Source organism: Clinocottus analis, unplaced genomic scaffold, assembly GCF_023055335.1.
Source record: "Clinocottus analis isolate CAN_PGR_092001 unplaced genomic scaffold, fCliAna1.0.p SCAF_16, whole genome shotgun sequence".
NCBI lineage: Eukaryota > Metazoa > Chordata > Actinopteri > Perciformes > Cottidae > Clinocottus > Clinocottus analis.
Genome location: NW_027175887.1, coordinates 9,280,047 through 9,292,553, shown reverse-complemented (window position 1 = coordinate 9,292,553; position 12,507 = coordinate 9,280,047). Strand labels below are relative to the sequence as shown.

Below are 12,507 nucleotides of genomic sequence, written 5' to 3'. Positions count from 1 at the left end.
GCCGAAAGGAGGACATTTGATGTTTTGCATCAATGTAGGTATCAACATCCTATGAGAATGATCAGCTAAATCACATGTGTTCATTGTTACTGTGATTTATAGGGAGGGGAGTAAATCATACACATGCATATTTGAGATAGATGAGCTGCAACAGACTTGTGTCACATTTACAAACAAAAAGTGATTCACAAAAAGTTTGAAATAACTAACTGCTGTCTAGAGGTTACACTGCATTTGGTGATACATTTGAAAGCTGAGGCCAAACTCCTCCTGTGACATTACTGCTTAGCCAGAGGCCAAGAGATGCAGAAACATTCAAGCAGCTGCAATCAATATTTTTCTTAGAACAATTATAATAACGTGATAGGGGTCACTTGCAGTGATGAACCTACGGATCATCAGCAGAATCTGCAGCTTCCTTCGGCTTTACGGCGCTTTATTGTGAGTTCCAGCTCGTTGCTCCGCTTTCTGTCCCACAACTCTGTCGCGGTTCACATCCACCGCTCACATGGGGGTTTTCAAACACAGCAGGCAGCTTTTTGTGGAACCATCATTTGTATACCATCCGCTCAGCAGCAGACTGACACGGTTGGCGCTGAGCTGGTGAACAATACATAGTGGAGCGTTTAGCAGCTTAAGAGCCAGATATTTCACCCAGCTGTCGGTGGAGACATAAGTGGAGCTATTGGAGTGGTTATTGGACTTTAATTCGCCTATGGCCAGAAACAAAACTCCAAATTAACTGAAATGTTGCTCCATAGCTGTTAAACTTGTTTACTGAGAAGTTGGTGAAATGTTGTGTTCACAGCTTGCTTTTGCTTCCCCCAAGTGGCCAGAAAATAGTTTTTTTGCAGGTCTAAAGAGCAGCGTTTCTTTCTTGAGCTTTAAAAAAACAACATTATTATTAAAGGGGACTTTAAAAAAAAAAAACATTTCCCCCCCAAAAATGACACAAAAAGGCTAGGCATAAAACTGACGTTGTGTACAACCTCATACATATATTTGTATTGTATATGTATGCATAAAAATACCAGTGTTGTACAACGTTTTAGGATATCATAAAGACACATTCAGGTATATTTGCAACAATATTAGCACATTCACATCCACTAATGCAAATACTAATGAACAGCATAACACGTGAAGTGTTCGTGTCCAAGTTGTTTCTAGGAAGTTGGAGCGTGACATCACATCTGGGGTGGGCGGGGCTAACATGTGCACCGGCTTCTCCGGATGCGTATCAGCAGCCAGCCAACAAACATCGACACATTTTTTTTTTGAAAGGCAGCTGGGGACGAGCGACACTGCAACACACTAGAAAGTACCACCTCCTGGAGTGAGCTCGAGTATCCGGAGAGCCTGCGAGCAAGTTGAGACGTGGAAGTTGAGCGAAGAAGAAGAAGAAGAGGCAAAGGGAACGAGACCGGGAGGATTGGGAGAAAGAGAGACCTCCCCGGGCTGCGACGCCTGCAGCAGCATCAGGACCACTAGGATGGAGGGGGAGAATCACGGTACGTCTCCAACCCTGACCGACGCAGACAGTAGGCTACCTGTGTGTGTGTGTGTGGGGGTGTTTAAATTTTTTTTTTTTAGCATTGCTGTCTACAGTGTTCATGCTCTGCTAGATGTTCTTACTGCTGCCAGTCTGACTGTCTGGTGGGACTGTTAGAATACGATCAAATAAGATATTCCTTTATTAGTCCATCAGTGGGGAGAATGCAGGATTACAGCAGCAGACAGGTAAAGTGCACACAAGAGACAGTTAAATAGAAAGTAATGTAATAAACAATAAACAATTCACAATAGCAATCATATATATATATATATATATATATATATATATATATATATATATATATATATATATATATATATATATATATATATATATATATATATATATATACATACACACAGACAGAATAAAATGTATTTATATTGCACCAGTTGCACCAGAATTGCAGCATAGCTGACTGCTCAGCACATGTTATAATGACATGTTGTAAAGGTGCTCGATACTCATGTTGATTAACTTAAAGTATTCACAGGAAAAGGAACTAGTTGGGTGTATAAGACGTCTTGAGAACAAGTACACTCATTAGTGCTTGCTGCCAAATGGATAAAAAAAAAGACATATTATGTGTGATGCATTATTAAGTATCACACTGCAGCTTTGACAGCACGAAGGACACTGTAGACATCCTCATGTCTACACAGTCGAATTAAGATGGAAAAGTTCCTGTAATAAAGACACACGACTGACATATTTATCCTTGCATGTGGCACATATTGGCTCTTTCAATGACACAGTTTCACAAAATGCCTTCCTGTAAAACCCAACATAAAGCCAAAAAGCTTTTACAGGAAGTTCAAAGTTGTGACATCATCCACAGGGTGACCACCCCTCTGATGATCTCAGGCTACGATGAGCTGTTGGATGGCTCAGTTTAGGTGATGATAGAGGCTTCATCTCAATTATTTAGCAGTTTAGTTTTTCTGTGAGCTTAATGCATCTCAAAATAGAACCACCAGCAATGGCCTCATTGCAAAACTGATGCTCTTCTCGAAAAATAAGGGAGGGTTGCTGATCCCCACATCGCTCTCTGTGAGTCACATAGAAGAGATAAAAAAAAAAATCTAAAGTTAAAATCTAATCTAAATAAAGAATGCATCGTGTACTAATGCTTTGCTTACCAATCCATAATGCTTTTCTTCTGATTGTGTTTGTTTTTAATACATCAGACAGCGTTCAGTAGTGATTCCTGACATGCAGCATGTTTGCTCTGGCTCCCAGGAAGGATATTTTTCAGTCCACGATTATGTAATCATCTGCTAAAGTGAGGCAAAAGAGAGGGCACATGCCGAAGCTTCAAGTGCATTCAAATATCACTCTCACTGCCCATGACACCTCCTTAGTCAAATCAGCGGCTTGTGGACTTGAATGTGCAAGTATAAATCACATCATCTCTTCTGTCCCTGAGCACCGTGACTGTTTGGCATAATTGAGGTCCGCAAAGGAGAGAGGATAAAAATAATCCATTGGCTGTCAAGACTCGACTCAAACAGACTTTTAAAAATATTTTATTTTGTCACCGCTCTGTTTCCTTCATCTTTTTTGATAACGTAGACTTAAGCATTTGTAGCGTTGCAGCATAATCTGTGTATTTTTAAAAGCGTCACCTACCAAAACGTATGACAGGATTGCCATACTGTGTTTTGCACTCTATTCCTGTGACGTTGTAGATGCTGCAGCCCTAAGCCAGCTGTTTTAGGATTCATTGGGTGCTGCTCTGTTTCAAGACTCACTTCAAAGGCTTTGAGTTGCACCTTGTCAAAAATGACTTTGTTTTATCTTTGTTTTTCCTTTCGTGCTATTTTGCCATCTGCCTGCACCTGTCAATGCAGCTCAGTCTCTCTCCGCATCATGAAGTTTGTGCACACAAAGGAAACGTGTGCCGGTTCATAGGCGCAGTACTCGAGCGGCAGGTACGTGTGGTTGCTGTGGTCGAGGGTGTCTACTCTCAGTTTGTAATATAGTTGCTTTTACTGTCCTGTTATATGTCGATTTTTTCCCTTCTTTTTCTCCTACTGTACGTTGTTACTCTCTATCCATGGGATGGGACAGGTTTACTCCAACACTAAGCTCCTCTCTCGTTTAAAGCACTCTGTGAAAAACTGTCAAAGCAGCAGCGGCCAAATCTCAGTGGATTTATGCAGACATATCATATTGCCGTGTAAAAAAAAAGAAAAGAAAGTGTGACGCGAAAATCAAAAGATGTGCTGCAGTTCTTCTTGCAGTCTTTTTTCTTTCTCCATGTAAGATATATCAGCCTAAAAATAATCATTGTCATAAAAAAAAAGCTGATAAAAACATCCTCCCTTTGTTTTCCATCATTAAATGTTCATCAATCCCAAAGAGATGTAGATCAAGAGAAGCACAGACAGAGAGGCTATTGCAGCCCTGAGACAGCTGAAGAGAATAATGGGCTATCGGATGATATTACTTAGTGCATTCAATCCATATTTAGCCTCTAAAGCTTTGTTTCCAGAGAGCATTCAGCTGGGTTGCACCAGCATATAGGTGCTTGTTCTGCTCCCACCCAGCTAGTTAGTCACTGGAGGAGATGCTAACACTTCGCTGCCATGTAGGAGTTTCACCAACACAGATCAGCAAGCTCTCTGTGGCATTTATATCCAAGTGTGAAAACTCTTTCATCACACAGGAGACTTGTCTTCCTCCCTGAATTCTTGAAGACAAACATATGAGCGGTTTCGCCCAGAAACCTCAAGTAGACTGTCTGCCGAAGCAGCTGAAGGTTCTCTGCTTGCAATGCTTGAGCATGAGCTGCTCAACCTATACATGCATTTCACAGAGGGTTCAATCTGCTGTTTGATGAGGTTCTCTTGACGTGTGACTGAAGCGTAAACGGGTTGCTCCACACTCTGACCACCTGGTGGCGTGACGGCGGCAGACAGCGACCTGGTTCCCCAGCAGCTTGCCTGCTGACTGTTGATCGCATTCACAGTGAAAGGCTGACAGCCGCTGCATTTGGTTGTGAACTGTGTGTTGCACTAACCCGCAAGACCTTGTGGGGCAATATCAGGCATAATTAATTGAAATGGACTGTTATTGCTTCGGGTACTTTGCCTTTTATGGTTTTCATGAGAGTACTTACAGTTTGCTATGTGGACTCATGCATGGCCACTTGACAGTTCAATGTATTACTCCATTATTCCATTTTACAGAAATGAACTGATGTATATTTTTGACCTTGATAGCAGGGAGGACCAGGTATAGGCTCATAAGAGCTCTCTACACACCTCATAATCAATCTGGCTGTCTGTCAGTCAGTCTGCCCACCTGTTCACTTCTTTATTCTCTGCAGGTGCTCAGTGTTGACATCACACATTTATTCATAGAGTTTAGATGGAGCTGAGCGAAATGGGAGGAATATGCATGCATACTGAAAAAAAGAGGAAACAAACACTTGTGCTGACTTCACCGTGTTCCTCCGGTGGCGTGGGTGCTCCTCCGGGTGATGTGCAGTCGCAGCATAATCAAACGGTCAGGACTGACTTCAGAGTTCATGCAGGGGTCACTGTGAGGCACTCGGCTCTCTGCCAATGAACTGGGCAATGATTGTTAGATCAGCGGCGATGTCATAACCATGCAGACCGGAGCAATGCAGTACGTGTCGGATCTGCCGCCTGAGTCCGGGACATGCATGACCCTGACGGCGGCAGAGAGAGCGGACTGGGAAAAATGGAGAGAGGATGGTGTTAAAGAGCGAGAGACACTTGTGTAATTGATAGACTAATTCAGATGGGCAGTGGGTCTAGAGTGGAGGTAAACATTTCTGCTTTCTTTCATGGGAGGTGTGAAAATGAAATTGTGTGTGTGTGTGTGTGTGTGTGTGTGTGTGTGTGTGTGTGTGTGTGTGTGACTCCAAGACCCCAAAAATGTGACTGTGTGGTGTCAATAGGTATGAAGATATCATCTAATCAAAACAAATGGCTCACAGTGTTTTGTGCCTAGGAGCAAATCATTTCTTCCACCCCGTTGCCAAGCAACCATGCAATCTTGATTTCATGTACAGGGCTTTTGAAGCCAAAAATGATGAGTGACTAGAAGCTAAAAAGTAGCGGAGGGTAGAGATGGACCTCAAACACTGCAACGCACAGACAGAGCAAAGTGCTGCTGAAACTCGCCATCATCCTGATGCACACTGAAACTTTCTCCTCATTTGCTTCTTTAATTGATTTCCTCTTTTGTTTCTGAAATTGATAACGCAAACTTGGTTACATCAACAACAAAAAAAGTAGTTGAAAACCGATATCTGCCTCGAAGGTACATTGCAGTAATTTACACTTTGGAATATTATCAGACTGTTCCATTTGTGTGTGTGTGTGTGTGTGTGTGTGTGTGTGTGTGTGTGTGTGTGTGTGTGTGTGTGTGTGTGTGTGTGTGTGTGTGTGCATTGTGTTATGTCTAAGAATATCTGCTTGAATTAGTATGGAAAGTAGCAAGGGAGTGCAAGTGGGAGAGAGAGAGCGCGAGAGAGAGAGGGAGAGGGAGAGGGAGAGGGAGAGAGGGAGAGGGAGAGGGAGAGGGAGAGAGAGAGGGAGAGGGAGAGGGAGAGGGAGAGGGAGAGAGAGAGAGAGAGAGAGAGAGAGAGAGAGAGAGAGAGAGAGCAGAGGAGGATAGAGGATAGAGGATAGAGGGTGGCTGAGACACCAGCACAAAAGGGGAACTGGGAGAAAGCAGAAGTGATTTCAGCATCTTAGCAAGTTGCACATTCTATTCAAGGGGGAAGAGAAAGTAGGTGAGTCTGAGAGATCGGCGGCGCAGTGGAGGATTCGTCCAGCTGGAGAGGGGCGTTTGTGTCAAGCAGAGTGACAGGACAGGACCTTACAGTTGGAGGATCTGCATGGACTGAAGAACTGGGAGCTCGGAGTGACTCTCGGCAGCCACAGTAGGGAGCCTGGGCCTCCGCTATACTTCCCTTTTTCTCTTTATGTCGACCTGAGTCGTCAGGAGGGAGCGTTCGCACTAAGGGAGAGAAACCTTCACACGCGGACATATATACTACACGCTGGAGCTATGGGGTCTGTGAGTGAGCTGTGCGTGTCCAGCCTTCAGACGTTCTTATGTCCAGCTGTGAAGCCGCTGCAGCCGCCTCCAGGTAAAGCACATGATTTAGAACTAGTTTTCTGCATTACGTTGAACTCTCTGGCTAAAAATGGATCATTTGAAGAAAGTCACTACCGTTAGTTGTGGAAGACTTCCCTCACTGTCAATATAAACCTGTTGATTGACGGTGCGTGCACGCTCCTACCAGCAGAGATGAGAACAGCTGAGCGGAAATACAGTGAGCTTCTTGTTAAGGAGGCGCGCTCATGAAGAGAGAAAGAGAAAGCTAATGTTGTTGGTGATCCCACATGGAGCAGGTCCACGCCCGTATCGCAGCACTGAAACCTCAGGTGACCACACAGAGTGACAATATCCATGAAGATGTCTCTCTTGTCCCTGTTCCCAGTCGATGGGACCTTTTGGTAACTGGGACGGCAGTGTTGTGTTTACTGGAGATCACCTCTTTCACCGGGATACACAACTCTCAGTGCTTCCCAGTTTAATGACCGACGGAGGACAAGCTGGCTGAGACCTTGTCCTCCTTAGGAGTTTGTTTTTTTAACTCACCATCTGTTCTCAAATGTATCCTTTCACACTGTAGTAATAGCAGGATCTGGATTGTGTGTGTGTGTGTGTGTGCGTGTGTGTGTGTGCGTGTGTGTGTGTGTGTGTGTGTGTGTGTGTGTGTTGTCTGTTTGTTTAGGGCTGGTAGTTAAGTCTTGCAACTGCATCACACTCCACTACAGGGTGGTGCACTGGCTGCCACTGGGAGTGTTGGGGACCGTGTTGTTGGCAGACCGTGTTGACAGGACTAAAGCAGCTTTGTTGGGTTGTGGTGAATCAGCTGACTGGGTGCGTAGCAAGGGGAAACGGTGCTGTCTCAGTGATTTCAAAACTCATGAATCAGCACAGACGAGCGGGAAAAGAGGCAACTTTTTTGGGTTTGGGATATTCAAGTGTGGCGGGGTAATCTGGATTGTTCTGCTATCAAGAATGTGGACAGAGGTTCACTGATATTTTTCAAGCTAACCAAAAAAACATTAACATATTAGAAAGAGCTGAGGGAAGAGTTCTAGTTAGCAATGACACTCGTTTGTCATTTGAATTTTCAGCCTCCAGTCTGAGAGCAGTATATTCCCAAAGGTTTAATTCCAGCTGTCAGTTTTTTGCTGAGCCTATCATAAAAAAAAATAACGCTTATGTCGTGACAGCAGCCATTGTGTTTTCGACCCCTTGTGGTGGGAAGAGATTGGGCAGTGTTCTGTTCGTGTTGGTGTTTCTGTTTTTAATCGTGAATCATGCGAGTGATTCATGTGTGACTCATGAAATGGTTGTCCAGATAGTTCACATTGTATCGGCGGGATTATTAAATCACTCCTGAGAAATAGACAAGCGCAAACACGAGTGCAGGGCTCTCAAGTGTCACGCATTGAGCGTGACTGTCATGCATTTCGGTATGTCACACTAACCTGTCTTCAAAACTTGAGAGCCCTGCGAGTGAGAAGTTGAAAAACTCACTGAGCTGCCTCACCGGCTGCCTGACCTCGTGTACATTTTATTTCCCAAGGTCTTGGTGCTCCTCAGGGGACACATAATGATTGTTTCAGCCCTCTCAGCCTTTCTCCCTTTGCATCTAAATGAATCAAGCACATTTCCAGCGTTTTGTCAGCGCTCCTCCAGACTCTAAATGTTTCTGTGAGTTTTACTTTCACAGTCACTGAGTGTGACTCAACAGGCCTAATTAATCTTCACAGGGCACAGTTGGGGACTGATAATGGACTGCGTAGCCGATAGTAATTTAGCCAATTAATCTTAGAGCGCCCACAAGGGCCGTCTGCGCTGTGCGGCAGGTGTGCTCACAGGGCTACGTCTGGTTTTTCTGTCATAGAAATGACTCCATTTGGACTCAAGAGGCCACCTAGGACAAAGGGATCTCTTTTGGGAGCACAAACAAGCCCGTCAGCCGCAGAGAGTGTAGAGAATATTTGCCATATCAGCTTGTTGTAAAGGAGGTTGTGATGCAGTACAGTGGCAGTGAGTGTTAATGCTAATGTGATTAAGGGAGTGGTTCCCAAGCTGTTTGGCTTGTGCCATTTAACATATATTATAACGTTTGGGCTCTTTTTGTGAGCTTGATAGTCAAGTCACTGTCTTTGTCACTGACTATGTGCTTGTAAACGTGATTTTAAACTGATAACTTGTTTCATTACAAAACCGTAAAACATGCCATTGATCTGCGGCAGGTACCTTTTGCTCAGCAATGCCGCTCCAAAATCCCAACTAATTTAACTTGGATTTGTGTTTTTGGAGTTTTATATCAGTTGTAGAGGTCGAACAGAGAGTTTGACGTTTCCAGGGCCTGATTGGCATCACTGCGTAGCATCACATGCTGTGCATTTCATAGTCTGTGACTGATATTGCACACTTCAAATACAGGCGGAAGACAGCGGATTGCCTGTGAGATTTTTACTGTCAGTATTTGTGAAACTGTGAATACAGAACTGGGCAGCAATGGGAGTATTTACAGATCAGAAAACCACAAGATTCCACAGAAAAGGGTAACACCCTATTTGCACGAAATAGTTTTACAAAGGACCACCTCTGTGTCTGACATTATCCCTTAGTTATGATATTAGATGGTTATGATAGCATATTATATAGGCATAATACAAATAAATTACTATATGGTATGTATATTTACCATTATAAATGTTATGATATATTGTATAGACTTATGTATGTCTATTGTATACTCACAAAGATGTAAGAATGTATTCAGTGTTTCAATATAAAACTAAAAATTGAATATTATGGAAAAGAAATATACTTAATTTGCAAACCCAAATTTGGGAGCTATTGGATTACGTGATTTAAACCTCTAACTTTGAACGTTGATAAAGTAATGCTCACTGATAACAAGGCCTTGTTGATCAGTAAGCTTCTGTGTACATTCATCATCATAATGTTGATTTATTAGATTTCGTGTGAGCTGCATTCCACTAGCAATGCACAGCTCGGCGTGTTTTAGATGCGTAACGAGACAGTGTCTGCCAGCGAGAAGCTTCAAAGAGGCGTGTGTGGGAATCAAGACAGAGGCAGATGAAATCCACACTGCTCTCTAAGCCAAATAAGATCCTCATGGTTGCATGGCAGGATTTGTTCTTCTCTGAGTTCTTGGTTTTTATCTTGATGAAATGCCATGAAATGAACAGGCGTGGTTGCAAGTTCACTGGTGAACGATAGAAAACAATGTTTTTGATTGTGTTTCAGTACAATCTCTGGTATTTATGACCAACTATTCATGTACTGTAAATGTGTAGACACGCTGGCATCCAACTCGTCAAGCGCTCATGCCTCGGGGACACTCTCCATCTGAACAGAAGGGGTTTTATTTTGGCATTCCCTACGACTGCTTGTTCGTCAGGCCTAATGCATTATGAATTACGGATGAACAATGCTCTGTCAGCCTAGTTTACCAAGCTCTGATTGGGGTGATGTCAACTGCAGAAATGTATGCAGTGCAGAATGATGCGAGTCCAGTCCGAGGAAGAGTGACTTCTGGACAGGCTGTCCTACTTCAGCTCTCTACATTTCACGCGCTTCACCTAAAACTGATATGCGTAGTCACATCTTCTGAGAGCATATTTATCTATGTATACTATGTTAATGTCTGAGTTCTGCTGCAGGCTGCTACAAAAGAAAAGATAAGAGAGTGAATTGTTTTGCTGTCGAGGATACAAGCATATTGTTTATTTAAATAGAGCTTTGTGTTTGTAATTGCAAGGCCACACACAGTCTTTTACTCTCGCAGTCACATAAGAAAGGTGACACATGAGCAAGCTACAGTATAGTCCTGTATTGTGACTCATGTCAGTAATTATTCGATCGGTTCTGCACACTCCTCCCTCTTAGAAAATTATAGGATGGATTGATCCAAAGGTCTAATTAGCTCCAATGAATCATTATGCAACGGCAGCCACAGCTACTGCCACAGAATGTCTGCCCTGTATGTCGTAATTTTAAAGGTAACAGACATTTTTCAGGCCGGCTGTTAATGTGGGTCAAGCAGGTGTGCACAACTTAACCTCCTATTTCTCAATAAGTTACTTACTAGGAATTAACTTGACTAGATGTTATGTTATGGGGTAAATATGAGGCATCCGTGTGGGTAGTATGTAATATTGTCTGGTTGTTAAGGAGCATTTATAATAATAATAAAACAAATGTTGTGGTAAAGACAAACAATAAAAGCAATGACAAAACATGAAAGAGGACAATAGTGAAGAACAAAATAAAAACTATCACTATCATTTTGGCATACTTTTGCAATGTGTGTCTCGATGTAATTCATCAATGCCCTTTTTTGTTTTTCTGCAGTTAAGGTTTTTTTTTTTAGGTTTTTGTAAATACAGCAGATGATCAGCAGGGGTCAGTCTTGGCATCCCTTCTGATAGGATGGTTAAAGACTTATTTATTTATATCTATTCCAGGCTATTTAAACACATTGATCCTGCCACAAATCCTAACCCTAACCCAGTCAAGATTCTCATCACTGGGTCATTACACAAAGTTTTCACATCAACATCACCTTATCTGTGTCATGACGTCTTCTCTGCCTGGACAAAGAATGATAGACACATTTTTAATAGAAATCTTGCGTTATAAACCGGGGGCCTGGAGTTTGAAAGACATGGAGGTTTATTAAATATAGCCATCTAACAGAGACACCAAAGTGAAGTGTGGGATCTACTGCTTTTGGAGTTTGGCTCACAGGACTGAAAGTAGACTAGAAGTTATGATATCTTGGCCTCTGCTTAATGCATTTTGACCATTCATTTTCCCCCGGCTTTGAGAGAGAGAGACACAAATCAACTACTAAGACGAAAAATGATGGCAAAATGACAAACAAGGGGGCAAGACAATCACACTCACACAAAGAAAAACTACAAAAATACCAAAATATTTACAAAAATTACCAAAAGGCACCTCTCTATGTTTTGTTGTCTCGAAACAACAAAAACATAAAGAGGTGCCTAACAACCACAAAGAGGTGCAACACAACAACAAAATGCCCATGGCCTGAAAGAACAATACAGACTTGGGCAAAATAATAGTATCGCCTGCCAGTATTATGAAATCCAGTTCAAAATTGGTTATTCAAACCTTCAGAAATGTGTTGACTGCATGTTTTTGTTACCTTTTGAGGTGTTACTTTAATGTGTAACCTTAACTTAATAACTCAGGTGTTTGTGTTATTTTCAAACTGAGGCAGCCAGAAAAGTGTGAACTAAACCCTCATAAACAACAGAGATGAATACAGGAGAACACATTGTCCTTTTGAGGAATTTCTCCATCTCATTAAATCTAATAATCAGCTGCATCTTTTAAGCAAGAACAAAACCCTGGTTACGCGTCACAGTCGAGTACGAGCTTTGACTTGAACTCTCCATTGACATCAGTTCTACATGTCTTTGTGTGGACCAGGAAGCTGCAGACAACAATGTGTTGATATCAACCGATGATCTTTTCATTTAAAGGTCAAACGGCTCTCTGGTTTCACTTGTTCTGGGTTCTTTAGCGAAGATTTATTGCAGTGCTCGGGGGGGAATGGATGAACTGTTAACAATGAATTGGAACTTTGTGTGAACGGGGTTCACTTCACACAGACTGCATTGTCAGTTGAGTTTGGGCAGCACAACTGAGGCATTCATGAGCCACAGCTTGAAGCCCCTCAGATGAAGTGGCCATGCAGACTCAGGCCTTTTCATTACTGCGTTTGTGCTTTTATACTTTAGGTGTCCTGTGTTTGTCGTTTGCCAATATGGTCTTCAGAAAAGGGGTGAATCACAGTATTTGGTCTTTGAGTCCTGTGTTGG

The 12,507-nt window shown here is 42.6% G+C and overlaps 1 protein-coding gene across 3 annotated transcripts in view; it reads left to right on the top strand.

Annotated features, from left to right (window-relative positions):
• Positions 1-1,264: 1,264 nt before the first annotated feature.
• The window catches only part of cyth1a (cytohesin 1a), a 36,904-nt gene continuing 25,661 nt past the window's right edge, over positions 1,265-12,507 (top strand). For 2 of the 3 annotated variants that reach the window (XM_068578104.1, XM_068578108.1), the window contains exon 1: positions 6,241-6,683. In XM_068578104.1, coding sequence (XP_068434205.1) covers positions 6,602-6,683 — 82 coding nt within the window. In that variant the 5' untranslated portion in view covers positions 6,241-6,601. Of the gene's footprint in view, positions 1,512-6,240; positions 6,684-12,507 lie in introns of those variants that run through there. The other variant, XM_068578106.1, reaches the window with a different exon arrangement.